At 34.8% G+C, this 14,841-nt stretch overlaps 1 protein-coding gene across 3 annotated transcripts in view; it reads right to left on the bottom strand.

Annotated features, from left to right (window-relative positions):
* ERLEC1 (endoplasmic reticulum lectin 1) overlaps nucleotides 1-14,841 on the bottom strand; it is a 49,034-nt gene that overhangs the window by 16,559 nt on the left and 17,634 nt on the right. For all 3 annotated transcript variants that reach the window (XM_056814022.1, XM_003339682.4, XM_056814023.1), the window contains 6 exons: nucleotides 14,220-14,283; nucleotides 13,294-13,340; nucleotides 8,035-8,258; nucleotides 7,804-7,933; nucleotides 4,981-5,142; nucleotides 4,021-4,080 (listed from right to left, as the gene is read on the bottom strand). In XM_056814022.1, the coding sequence (XP_056670000.1) occupies nucleotides 4,021-4,080; nucleotides 4,981-5,142; nucleotides 7,804-7,933; nucleotides 8,035-8,258; nucleotides 13,294-13,340; nucleotides 14,220-14,283 (687 nt within the window). The remainder of the gene's footprint in view (nucleotides 1-4,020; nucleotides 4,081-4,980; nucleotides 5,143-7,803; nucleotides 7,934-8,034; nucleotides 8,259-13,293; nucleotides 13,341-14,219; nucleotides 14,284-14,841) is intronic.

The following is a 14,841-nucleotide window of genomic DNA, read 5'->3' on the forward strand; positions in this document are numbered from 1 at the left end:
AATCATTCTCTTACGGGAACAATCTACAGTTTTAAGGATCAAATGACAGATACAATTAATATAAAGGCTCAGTAAATTACAAAACACCATTTAATTACAACTGATTTCTATCAACCTTAACAATAGCAACTGCCTCTTATGTGACCCCTTTCCCTTCCAACTCTCCTGTAGGCTTGATCACAGAATTTTGGAGTTGAAAGGGAATTTAGTGGGCAGTGTTATAGCCCAGAACTTAAAAAGAAGCCTGTGAATCTTGAAATTTCTCAGACTTGTGAATGTTAAAAAATTCCCCATTGGGGAATTCTCCATTGGGACAATTCTCTATTGGGACCATTCCCCATTTGGACAGTGAAAACTCTACTTAGATAAAAAATGTGAAGACCTCTACTCCACCCGTACTTAAGCCTGCTTTAGGGGAGAAAACTCCTTGCTGAACAATGAAAAATACTTAAGCCATGCCTATTTTTAGAATTAATACAAAGGGGTGCTAAGTACCTATAAAGGTCAGGCAACTTGTGAATTTACAAGTTGCAAAGAAGAAAAAACTTACTCAGAGATTCTAGCCTACTCAGGTGTGGATTACTAAAAGGATTAGTCTACTCTGGTGTGAATTCAGAATGGCCTGTCCTTTGGAAAACGTCTACTGTGATTGGTAGATGGAAGAACTTAGGGGAGGTGACATAGGAGAAAATCCCCTATATAAGAAAAGGACAGTCTGTTGAAAAAGACAGTCTCTTGAGAGACAGTCTCTAAGGAGGTTGTTGAGAGAAGGACAATCTCTAAGGAGGTCTCTCAAGGGAGGCTGACTCTGGCTGGAACTCCCTCTGGGGAGACTCTGTCTCCCTGAATCCTCGCTTGAACAGATCTTATGGTTAGTGATTAAGGACTAACTGATCTTTTCTTTTAGGGCTTAGGCCTGGGTTGGCCAGGGCTGCCTGGGACAGCCACTCCCTACCTCCCTCCCTCCCTCCCTTCCTCCCTTTCTTCCTTCCTCCCTCCCTCCCTTCCTCCCTTCCTTCCTTCTTTCTCTCTCTTTGATTCCTCATTGTATTATTAATTAAATTCTCTATAAAACTCAGTTGACTTGGGTATATTCATAATTGGGAATATTTACCTGGCGACCACCTTATATTTGATTTAAAACAAGACACTGTAGTGAAAACATATTTTCTGAGATCACAATTTACTCACCCACTCTTATATCTACTACAATTTATATCTTCCACTATTTAATCACTATAGTTTATGATCCAACCATTTTAATTATAACAGTTTATGGCACCCACTCTTTTAAATGCCATAAGCCTTTCACTACAAACCTCAAAGTGATTATCCAGCACTGGTTTGAAGAATTCAAATGTCAGCAGTGGTGGGGGGTGGGGGTGGGGTGAAATGGGGTGGGGGACATTAACTCCTGAAGCAGCTTGTTCCACTTTTGACTACTTACAACTGTTAGTGTGAATTTCAAAACTATTCCACCCTAATCAGACCATTCTTTAGAAGATCTGATTAAGCTATTTCCTGATCAATAACAATAGAGATACTTAGAATAACAGAATCAGGTCTTGGAAACTACATTTCTCCTCCCTTCTTAGTTTAACAAGATTAGGAAGGTCTGCATCAAACTCAAGATTTAATTATCTGAGAAAATGGCCTTCAACAGACATGTGCAAAAAAAGGACAGACCTCTGGGCTGTCCTAAGTCAAGTTTGAGCCACCATTGGTACATGTGAGATGCAGGAAGTGATGTAGAGAACAGTCTCTGGAGCTCTCGTGACTTCCTCTGGAAAGGGCTAGAATTCAGTTCGATCCTGGAGCTTGAGCTTGGAGGAGCCCCGGCAGACAGCTTTCCTTCAGACCGGTCACGGGAGTGCTAAGGACTGACCCTTTCTCTGCCTTGGCTCTCCAGGGCCTTAAACTCCCGCTTTGGCTCAGCCTGAGTCAGAGAGGTTTCTGAGTTAAACTTCTTACCTTCTCTCCCTCTCTCTCTCTTCCTCTAATATTTTTTCTTCCTCTTGTTATAATTAAATCACCATAAAATTTGACAGTTGACTTGGGTATTTTATTATTTGGGATTTCCCTTGGCGACCACTTAAATTTAGATTTTTTCAGTCTCAACCATAATTTCACCCTTTACATTAGGAAATAAAATTATTTATGTTGCCAGTCTAGTCTTCTTAAGATACTCGATTTAATCATGCTCCTTTTCTAGTCAAACATTTTCAATAGTTTCCTCCTAAAGAATAAAGTTCAGATTACTGAGCCTGTAAATCAGAGCCCTTGATAACTTGGTCTTGGCCAAATTTTCCAATTTTATCTGCAACTACTGTTTCAGGTACCCACCAGATTAGTTTCCATACCATTCACTGAACATGTCATAGCCATTTACAATGTCAATATTTTGCGAACTTTGTTCACCTCTCTCTGAATATCCTTTGTACAACAGTCTACTTATCCAAATTCTATCTATCCCTGACATTTCAGTTCCAGTCCCATATCCTCTGTAATACCTTCCCTAATTGATCCAGGACACTTTCATGTCCCATTCTCTAACTTCTCTATTATTTACTGTCTACATTCCTTTTTGTCACTTAAGTACACTGCTTTGTATTATTTTAGTACTTTAATAAGCACATATTTGTCAATTTAATGGATAATTTAATAAAAAGTACCAGGTTAAAGAATGCCTTAATTGTCTGGGATGATTTGAATATTGTCTTTTCTAAAATTAAGAGGATGAAAGTAAGGTGGCTTCTTTTAATTCCTTTAAAAATTTATGAATTTAATATCAAATAAAATAAAACGGGCATTTTCATATACATGGAACATAAAACCGAGGACTATATATGAATGTACACCTTGCTTTTCTTGGAAAGCATATAATAAATTCAACCTATAGCTCTCAAAGCTATCCTACTTATCTAAGTTTCTTTCTGGCCTTTTTTCTGTTTTTTTTTTCAATAGATGGCTCAATGATCCCATAATCTTTCCATTCTTTCTCTTCCTTCCTCTTTCCTTCTTTCTTTAAAAAACAAATAAACAAACCAACAAAAAAACTTTTCCCTTCTGTCTTAGAATTGACACTAAGTTGGTTCCAAGGCCGAAGAGCAGTACGGGCTAGGCAATAGGGGTTAAGTGACTTGCCCAGGGTCACACATATACAAAGTGTCTGAGAACAGATTTGAACCCAGGACCTCTCATTTACAGGCTCTCTTTCTTTCTTACCCTATTCCTATCATCAGAAAAGGATTTTCTCTCCATACCACATTTTCCCTCATTAATTAAAATTGGATCTTTTTATCTTATTATTACCACAAAAGTTCCAAAGAGGAAATACTATAAAACATAAAAAGTGGAACATAAAAAGCTGTTACCTAAAGGATTTTGAGTTCAGAACAGCATTTTCTATGAATACTTATTTTTTAGGCCCCTACTCAAATTCTAGTGGCTCCTTATTGTCTACAGAATAAAATTATAAATCCTTGGTTTGATTTTTAAAGCCCTTTAGAGCCTGGCTCCAACTTATTGTTCTATCCTTCTTATGCATTTATTTTGCTTCCTTTATTCTGTGATTCAGCTAAGTTGGTCTTCTTTGTTCTTGCACAATATAAACCCTTTTAAAATATTATATCAATCAACCTATCTTTCAATGTTTTATTCTATGATGTAACATAATGCAAGCTTTTTGAGAACAGTGATTGTTGGGATTTTTTTGGGGGGGGTCATTGTATTCCCAATGCTTAAAAAAGTAGTCGGCACAAAGTGGATGTTTAGTGAATGACTATTAATTGAAGGAAAAGAAGGAATAATGACTAATTTAAGAACTTATTTTCATTTTTTAAAATGAGGCTATTTTGCAAAAGTATTAGTAACTATAATATTTTACAAATATTTAACTATAGCTTAATTATAATTATTTTTGTCATAAGTTATAGGATATAATAGATCTATTTTCAGAGTAACTAGCTTAGTTTACTAAGATTTATTGAATAGTATAATAATATAAATATTATTCCATACCTCATGGTACTGATGTACATGTTTACCATAACAAAATTCGTATTTCCACCAACCTACACCCTAAGGATAATAAAAAACAAAACATTAGTGACAGTTTCAGGGGGTTTTCAGTACAAGTAAGAAATAATAGTGAAATCAATTCTACTTATACTGCAGAAGAGATGTTCAACAGATGTTTTTTGATTATGGTGATGATATAAAGGATATGAATACAGACAAAGAAAATATAGTTCAAAATGGAAATATTAGCAATTTAAAAACAGAATGCATTTCCCCATTTTCTTCTTGTTTTTACCACTGTGTCAGTAGGAATACATAAAATGAAGCTGCTATTTCAATAACTAAGTACAAACTAATTTAGGTGATGAAGTAGAATATTTCAGGAAATTTTTTTTAAAAGTCCACCTAAATACTTCCTTCTTTATCCTTTATAAGCTTGAAGCTAGACAACATCAATTTTTTCCATTTAAATTTAGACAAAAAAATAAACTGTGATTTGTATCAACTATAGGAGCTGCTCTAGATTATATATAATTTTTCAAAGTAATTGATTATTCCTTAAAATAAGAATTAGCACAAACATAACACATTCAGGTTATTTTGTGGCTATTAGCAAATTTAAATTTAAGAAATTCTGGTTGGATGTTTCCATGAAAATTGTGCAAGGTGGTTCAGTAGATTGAAAGCCAGGCCTAGAGACCAGGAGGTTCTGGGTTCAAATTTGACTTTAGACACTTCCTAGCTGAGTGAGCTGTGTAAGCCACTTAACCCACATTCCCTAGCCCTTACCAATCTTCTGCTTTGGAATCAGTACACAGTAGAGATTCTAAGAGAAGGTAAGGGTTTAAAAAAAGAAAGAAAATTGTTTCTTAAAAAGACAAGCATTTCCTCCAATTTTTAATCTTGTCAATATACAATTATCAAGTCACTAAAAAATTAAATAGATAATTCATTTCTCACCCCATGAAAACAATAAGAGCCACTAAGAAATTCCTTTATAAGTTGGTCATCAGTCAGTTTGGAGATGTGCGTTGTCCCAACAGTGAGTAGTTGATGAGTGCCAAGAGCAACTGGTTTTGGGACGAAGGTAAATTTGTCTTCTTTACCAGAATGCACTTCTTCCTGAAGTTGAACACATGGATCTTTAAGGATTTCAAATGTACACTTTAAATATGTTAAACTAATGTCTTATGCTACTCCTCTAACCAACAATTTCTGTTATTTCTCAATAAGCTTGACTCTGCAAAGAATCTTCTCTTGAAACAAATTAGTATTGTTTAACAAAATCAACTTGACATAATGATCCTATCTAGCAATATACTGTCTATTTCTACACCAGGGATCCACCACCTCTCTTTTTGGAGGAAGGACATCTATGTCACTGTTAGTCCTATAGGGTCAAGACTAGTCACAGCTCTGATTTCAAATCTCATGTCTTTTAGTATTGCTTCCTTTTTATATAAAGAAAAATGCTTATTCAAACATACTCTTAAAAGAATTATTATTGCACAGAGAGAAGACAATAAGATTACTTGGATTCATATCCTGCCTCTGAGACCACATACTCCTCATGTAACTTCAGTTAAGTGATCTAACTCTCTGAGTCTCAATCTTATCTATAAAATGAGGAAGTTGGCCTTTAATGTCCCATCCAGTTCTATGATCTCATGGTCTTATTGTCTCTTTATTTCTCTATATTGCCAATGATAACTGCCTCTCTGAAGAACAGTTTAAGAACAGGAGATAAAGGCAAATGGAAAGTAGTAAGAGAAGAGATCCATGTGTATAAGAAAAAGTAGAAATCAAATTATTAAAGTGATTTGGTTTCTAAAATATTTTTAGAATCTACTACTCTCCACTTTCCATCTATAGTTCTGCTTTGTTTGAGCTCCACAGACCATGAAGCCCTAGTGTAAGCAAGGTACTGCCTGATGGAAATGTTTCCAACCGCTCTGCTTTCCAGCTTCCTTTTTCTGTGTTGTCTTCCACCATAAGGTTACAAGCAACTTGAGAGCAGAGATTTTCTTTAGTAGAGTGCTTGGTACAGAGTAGGCATTTAATAAATGTTTATTGAAATTGACTTTTAATTTTTACTATCACTAATTCATCAAGTTTCTCATTATCATAACCTACTCAGAATATTAGTATGCCTCCTAAATTGGTCTTCTGTTACTCAAGATTCTCTTTCCTTGACTCACTACCCACATTGCTGTATTAATCTTCCTTATGTATGGATCTGATCATGTCTATGATTTGTTGAAAAATTTTCAGTGCTTTATAGAACATGAACATGGGTTGTTATTGCTACTTTAGGACAGAAGATAAAATTTCAGTCTAATAAGAGAAGTAAGCTCAAATTTCTATAATAATGTTTTCACTTTCATAACACCAAGTGTCAAGACAGTTTTTTTACTGCTAAATGAAGGCAAAGTATATAACTAGTTAGCACATAGAAAACTCAGAGAACATAAAATATTCTTATTTTTTGTTGAAGGGAAGAAAGCAAAAGAAAAATTAGAGGCATGAGAGGGAGCAAGGGAATGTGAATTTTAATTATCTGTATTAAAGCTTGAAGCTCTAACTGAACTTTACAAATTAAAACTAAAAACTTTCAGCAATTCAAATCAAGTTTTAACCACAGAATCTAGCCTATTATTCAAGAAATATTCATATTTAGGATTTGTGAAATGTTATGCCAGGAAAAATATTTTCAAAACATTAGATCACACAATTTCAACTTCATTTACTGAAATGGGAAATGTATAATAACGCTTAAAATTATGCTGCTGTTTCCTTGAAGAAAATATAAGAGGGGGCAGCTGGGTGGCTCAGTGGATTGAGAGCCAGGCCTATAGACAGGAGGTGCTAGGTTCAAATCTGGCCTCAGACATTTCTTAGCTGTGTGATCCTGGGCAAGTCACTTAAACCCCATTGCCTAGCCCATACCACTCTTCTGCCTTGGAACCAATACTCAGTATTGATTCTAAGATGGAAGATAAGGGTTAAAAAAAGAAAAAGAAAATACAAGAAAGTTGGATTTTGCCCAGCATCTTGACTAAAGTTAACTATAGGTATGTCAGTAACAGTTATAACAATAGATCATAGGATATGGAAGAGATCTAATTCTATCTCCTAATTTTATAGATAAGAAAACAAAATTCCAGGGTGATGGGCCCAAGGTCACAAAGTAGAAGTAGCAAAGCTGGGCTTCAAACATAGACATTTTTCAATCTAAGTCTAATACTCTAATACTACAAATACTACTAGGAAGATAGGCCTGGATTTCATTTGGAATGGAAACTCTTAATATCATGTTTTAAATCATTTTTTCCTCCTTCCAGAGTGACATTGTTGGTCATTGAATAAAAAAAGAGCGCCCACATTTTCTTTCAAAAAGCAAATAAATATATTATTGTGGCATGTTGAAATGATATTTTAATGATCTGTTAAAATCCATTTAGTGCCTTAAGGCTCAGGAAGCATGGGAAAAGTGTGGCTTGTATCTGAAGCTAAAAGTGGAACTTTAAAGGAACTGAACTGATTAAGAGGTTTACAAAATTTAAAATACTTTGAAGCTCTGTAGTAGTAGTAAAGGGAAAGTAGAAATGAATGAAATTAAAAAGGAAAGTTGAAATAAGGGGAAAAAAATTTAAATTTCATATTTGAAACCAATATAGTTTAGGTCATAAAAGAGAATGACTTTTAGAGATCATGAGCATATTAAGACAATACTAAAATCAATGAAGAAAATAGCATTAATTAATGACAAGAAATATTTTATACCTCTTTAATTCTTCTAAAAGGGATCTTCATTACTTCTTGTTGCTGTTCCAACTGCACCAGATTGTGAGGCTTAAGGGGTGATCCTGGGAGTGATTGGCAAAATATGTCATTCACTGGGGAAGATCTGAACCTACCCAGACAACAAGAAGGATATAAGCCATTATGTACAAAGGGCTGAGTAAATATTACAAGGATTGATGGATATGATGCTATTAACTCTAAAAACCTTACCTATATTTAGGATGATTGCACAGCAGAGGTGTCAATATGACAACTTCATATTCACAAGTAGTAACTTCAGCTACTGAAAGAATTTCATGTTTTGCTTCAGGATGACAGATGTACATCACCATACTTGATCTGGGGAGGTTCTGTCTCAAGCTACAAGGGGTACCATTTCCCATCCACACAGCATAGTAGGGAGTCATCTGACCTTCAATATTTTTAGTCGGAATCTTAAAAATAAAAGAAAAAACCCATCACAAAAGACATTTCTTATCTGGCCAAGTATACATATTGCAAAAGCAAGTTTTATATAGAATAATGAAATCATTTTAATAGCAATGATGAATAATTCTGATATAAGTCTGTTTTTAAAGCTATATGGTGTGCTCAATCATTTTGATTATTTTCTAAATCCCTACCCCAACAAAAACCTTGTACACATACACATGCAGACTATATGAAAATAATTAATATACATGAAGTTATTTACTAAATAAAGATCATTGTTTATGAAAGAGAAAAACTAGCAAATTCATTTATAGCCCTGTTTTCATTTTTATAGTCTCTCTATATATTATGAAAAGTTTCTGTATTTTAAATGCACTTATTATACAATAAAAGTACATATCTTTTTTTTTGAGATAATTATTGTATAGTGGATAGAGTAGGTTGACCTTGAAGAGCAGGCTGGCCTTGAAGGAAGGATAACTTAGATTCAAGTACTGCCTCAGAAATAAACTGGCTACTAGACCATGGTCATATAATTCCTCAGTGTCCCTGGCAATTCTTTTAAGATTTTTAATTTCATAATAGTTTTTGATCTGAATTGTTACAGGGGCTTTCCTTATCAGGCATTCTGTACAATTCCAAAGGTAGAGTTGTACAAAATGAATGTAAGCTCACATATGAATGTATCTTTTTATATTAGAAGTATTGTGACATGTAGTAGATAAATAGTTTTGAAGTCATCTGACCAAAGTTTAAGTCCTGGCTCTGAATTTTACTGTGTTTTTTATTATTAGTTTTTGGGTCATATAAGCCTACTAAACTTGAAAGTACTCATTTTACCTTTTCATGAAATCATTTGTAATCCTAAAAAAATTCCGAGTCCCCAAATTTCTTTCCCTCAAGCTTCTTTCCAACACACAGAGAAGGCAAGCAATATATCAATTATGTATGTGAAATACTACAAAATAGTCTTTTATGCTGGCCATGTTGCAAAAAAAAATCAAGGAAAAAAGTGAGAAAATTATATTTCAAATTGTACTTAAGAGTTCAATGGCTTTCTCTGGAGGTGGAGAGCATTTTTCATCATGATCTTTCAGAACTGTCTTGAATCACTGTATTGATCAGAATAGCTAAGTCTTTCACTGTTAATCATTGTTATATTATTGTTTCTGTGTATAATCATCTCCTGGTTCTTTTCACTTATGCTTTGTATCAGTTTATATGCTTTCCCAGGATTTTCTGAAACCTCTGTTGTAGCACATAATATTGTAATCATTTACCACAGCTTGCTCAATGATTCCTCAAATGATGGGTATCACCTCAAAGTTCAATTCTTTGCCACAACAAAAAAAAGCTGCAATAAATATTTTTGTACATATAGTCCTTTTATCTTTTCGGGATTCAGGCTTAATAGATATTTCTGGGTCAAAAGGTATGCAGTTTTATAGCCTTTTGGGTATAGTTCCAAATTGTTCTCTAGAATGTTTGGACCAGTTAACAACTTTACCAACAGTTCATTACTTTACCTATTTTCCCCACATACTTTCCAGGATTTGTTAATTCTGATAGGTGTAGTTGATGCCTCAGAGTTGGTTTAATTTGCATTTCTTTAATCAATAGTGATTTATCAATTGGGAATGGCTCTTTTTATAAATTTGACTCTTTTCTCTACGTTTGGGAAATGAGGCTTTTATGAAGGAAATTTAACTATAAAAATTTTTATTACTTCATTGTCTAAGGTACATTTTAGAAAAATATAATTTCCCTGATCACCTCTTTTAAGTAATCCTATTTTGGCTTTTGCTTTGTCTTGAGATAATGATTACTGTCTGCCTTTTTTTACTTCAGCGGATGTATAATAGATTCAACTCCAGTTCCATATTTTAACTTGATATGTCTTTCTCTTTCAAGTGTCTCTTGTAAATATATTGATGGATTCTAATCCATTCTATCTGCTTCCATTTTATGGGTGTGTTTAACCTCTCCTTTTCTCCATCTCCCAGTGCATCTCTCCTCACTCCATTTTTTTCTGAGATTATCCCATCAAAATTAACTCATATCTAAGTCCTCTATCTAGGTATATTCCAAATACTCTAATAATGATAAAGTTCTTAGGAGTTAAAAGTATCATCTTCCCATGTAGTAATGTAAACAATTTAATCTTACCTTTCCCCCCAGCCCCACTCCCACTCCCAAGTATTATACTTGTTTTTTTTGGGGTAATTGTTCTTGGTTATTATCCTAGTTTCCTTTACCTTCTGGAAGACTGTATTTCAAGGCCTTCATTCCTTTAATGTGGAAGCTGCTAAATCTTATGTAATACCGATTGGTGCTTCACAATTTAAAATTGTGCCCTTCTCGCTGCCTGCAATATTTTCTCCTTGACCTGGAAACTCTGGAAGTTGGTAATAATATTTCTGGGACTTTTCATTTTGGGATCTCTTTGAGGCTGGTTCCTCCTCTGATATCACAGACCTCATTTACTAACCTGCTAAATTGTCTTAGTCTTGAAACATATCTCACCCTGACCTTTTGTTGGCTCTGTTTCACTTTAAGGGTTATTGTAAAGTTGTTTGGAGGAGAATGTTGAGAGAGTTTGGCTGGATTGCTGCCTTTACTCTGCCATCTTGGCTCCATATCCCTCCTAATTCCCCCTTCCCTGGAAAATCCATATTTTAAAGTATCTACTACTTATGGACGTATTATCTCTTTGACTTGGAATTAACTACCAATGATGCAGACTCTAGACCATTAAGGATTTTGTACAACTCTTGTCTCTGTCCTCCCACAAGATTTCCTCATATTTAAAATGGGGATAAAAATGTTTCTATTACTTACCTCACAGAATTGTGAGGAAATGCTCTGTGTAATTAGTACTATATATCCATTTCACATTAAGTGAAATTTGCCTCTTCAAGACAGAAATCTTTCTAAACTTCTAAAATAGAATTTTTGACCTTAAAAAAAGAAATTATATTAAACCTAAATTTAATATTTTTTCTGATTCCTCAGGTTTATCCCATGAACATCAATTATTATAATAACTATTAAGCTTGGTGGATAGAATGCCATCTTTGTAGGTAGTAAACACACCTGCTCTACCACTTCATGAATAAAATCACTTCATTTCTTTGTGAAACTCAGTAAAATATGACCGATGTGTAGAACTGCATTGGGGAAGGTGTTTTTGTATTGAGAGATTTTTTACACTGATGACCTCAAAGATCTGGACTAAACATCTCTCTCTTGCGCATTTTAAAATGGCTCTGAACCCTGGGAGACTACATCTTCCAGGACTTGCTATCTCAGCTTCCTAAGACACATCCCACTTCCTTTGTGGAAGGTGTCTGAGAAGATGTAAAAGAGAGAAGTGTGGGTTTGGGGGTCCTTTTCTCCAGAGGGGTCTTTTCCTGAGAAAGAGCCTTTGGTCCCTGCATAGCCACTGGATATCTAATTTTCTCTAGCTTTCCCAAACCTTTATTTTCCTAGCCCAAATGAAACTAACTATCCCTAGAGTCTGGCTTGATTTAATTTAATTCCCTGGCCTAGTTATAGTATAGTTAAGAAAGCCTGGTCAATTTCCCTATGGGGTGGGGGGTGGGGGGTGGAACGGGACCCTCCTCCCCTGAGCTACCTTTCTTCCCTTCCTTTCCCTACCTTTTCCCTCAAATTTTCCTTCAACACTCCCCACTTCAAACAACACATGGAAGCCCTGATAGGTTTTCTTTTTTTTTTTTAAACCCTTACCTTCCGTCTTGGAATCAACACTGTGTATTGGCTCCAAGGCAGAAGAGTGGTAAGGGCTAGGCAGTGGGGGGGGGGTCAAGTGACTTGGCCAGGGTCACACAGCTGGGAAGTGTCTGAGATCAAATTTGAACCTAGATCCTCCCAACTCTACACCTGGCTCTCAATTCACTGAGCTACCAAGGTGCCTCCTTCTGATAGGTTTTTGAGACTTGCCAGTCTGCTTGTCACCATAACTGGCCATGTGGTTCTTTTTCTGTATCCATTTTAGATTTTATTTCTGTCCTGGATAGCAGATTGTCAGCTTTTTGCCATTTCTCATTGCTAACAGCGATCATGCTTCTAGTAGCCCATTTTTTCTAATCTTCTGCTTCTAAGTTGGTTAAATTCAAAAATCTTAGCAGAAAAAATTGTTCCCAAGACAAAATTTCCATTAAAGTAGGCAATTTCATCCCATTAGTCTTTTTTCTACTTTCTTTTATGATATTAATTCAGTTCTAATAAAGTGCCAAAGTCAAAATATTCACACAAACTCTAGGAAATTCATTTGCCTGGACCCACATTTGAAGACTGGCACTTCCCTCCAAATAGTCTTTTTCTTTTTCCAAGCCAGTAATTAAGGGGTTAAAAGGAAGATCAGTTAACATTTAGGGCAAAAAACATTAATTGGTAAATTATTTGCAGTGGTCACTTATAGAGCTGAAATATCAGGGAAAAACTCAGGAATCCCATGGAGAATATTAGGGCACATTGCATGATATGGACAGACCATCTCTTCAAGGCTGGAAATGGGCACTTCAGGCTGATATGTTAAATCACAGGTAACTTGATAGTTACTAGGTGACCTATAACTTAAAAGTCTGTCTTATATGCAGGAAAGAGTGTCAAGGAATATAAATGATTTGATTCTTAAAGGGATTAAAAAAAAAAGATTTCATTAATTTAAGTTGTTTGTAATATTCTTTTAACAGATAAAAGCCGAGTACAGAACTGACAATGCTAGGACTTCCTAAATTCAACTTTCGTTGGCTTTTATTATAGATTTTTAAAAAATGAATGAAATTATGCTAGTAGGTAGCTTTTTTAAAAGAAGCAAAGAAAAACAACAATAACTTCATTAAGAAGACATAAAACCAATGGTTTACATTGTTCTTAGTAACAGTCATTAAAAATACTGCCCTAATCTAAATAAACAATGGTTAATAATAGAAATATAGAGTCAATTAAATCCTTAGTTCAGTGGCCTCACTGTCAGTAAGTAGCAAGAAATGAAACTCGACATTTTTCACTTGCCTCCTTTGAATTCTCTTTGAATATTTCATTTTCCTTTTCTTCTTTTTCTATGGAGTAATATAAGAATGAAGTAAGTAAAGGAACTGATAATACAGTTATAAAAGAAAGTTTTCAAGTAATTTAGAAACTCAAAATTTGAAAAAATGGCTTCTAAACTTCCTTCTAAATTTTCATTAACATATTTCTGAAAGAAAATTTTAATATTGGACATAAGACGTAAGAGGTTTACTTTTATTGGTCAACATATAGTACATTTTAAATTCACTTCTTTGAAAAACTTTTGCATTAAAAAATTGTCATATAAGATTTTTATATTCTTTATTTTCATTTGGAAAATATTTTCAACTTTTCATACTAAAACTAAAAATGTTCTTTTGAAATGTTTTGGGTTTTTCTGAATAAAATATTCACTAGGGAACTTAGCGAAATTTTCACAAGTTGCCTTCGGAATTTTTGTATATGTGTATATACATGCAAATTTCCATATGTAGTTTCTTGAGAAAAACAGGCGGAGGAAGAAAATGGTATTTACCAAAGCACAGAATAATAAAAGAAAAGAATCTAAGAAATAACTTCTTTTTTTTTTAAACCCTTACCTTCCGTCTTGGAATCAATACTGTGTATTGGTTCCAAGGCAGAAGAGTGGTAAGGGCTAGGCAGTGGGGGTTAAGTGACTTGCCCAGGTCACAGAGCTAGGAAGTGTCTGAGGCCAGATTTGAACCTAGCACCTCCTGTCTCTAGGCCTGGCTCTTACTTAATCCACTGAACCACCCAACTGCCCCCTAAGAAATAATTTCTAATAATTTAGAGCTTTAGTATTTAAAAACTTTCAAGTCTCTGAGACCATCCTGGAAATAATTACTATTTAAACATGTACTTTAAGATAAATTCCATTCTTACTATTAAATTATCATGCAATGACAAACCTGTTTCAGTCACTGTATTCTTTTTTATCTTGTTTCCAAGGAAGTACTCCTGAATATTTATTTTCTATATTTGGAAATAAAATAAAAAGGAAAAAAATTAGTTCAACAAGATATACATTTCCCTCTGTCTTTGAAACCCTTTTGGCTCTTCACAGCCTGCTTGTCTTCAATTCTGGCCGCCTCTATTACCTGATTTTTCTACTCCTACTCTCAAGTCAATGAATAAGAGTTAATAGCTATTTTGTTTGGTTCTAGAGGGAAGAACTAGGAGCAAGAGATTTAAAGTTCTTTAAAACAAAGAAACCCTTACCTTCCATCTTTGAATCAATACTGTGTATTGGTTCCAAGGCAGAAGAGCAGTTAGGGCTAGGCAATGGGGGTTAAGTGACTTGCCCAGGGTCACACAGCTAGGAAGTATCTGAGGCCAGATGTGAACCTACAACCTCCCATCCCTAGGCCTGGCCCTCAATCCACTGACCCACTGAGCTGCCCCAAGAGATTAAAGTTCTTAAGATACCAGGAAAATATACCAATTAGACTTGTGCAAAAGTGGAATGGGCTACCTTATGAAGCAGTGGATTTCTCCTTATTGGAGGTCTTCGGGTAAGGGTTGTTATTGTTA

Source organism: Monodelphis domestica, chromosome 1 (assembly GCF_027887165.1).
Source record: "Monodelphis domestica isolate mMonDom1 chromosome 1, mMonDom1.pri, whole genome shotgun sequence".
Taxonomy (NCBI): Eukaryota; Metazoa; Chordata; class Mammalia; order Didelphimorphia; family Didelphidae; genus Monodelphis; species Monodelphis domestica.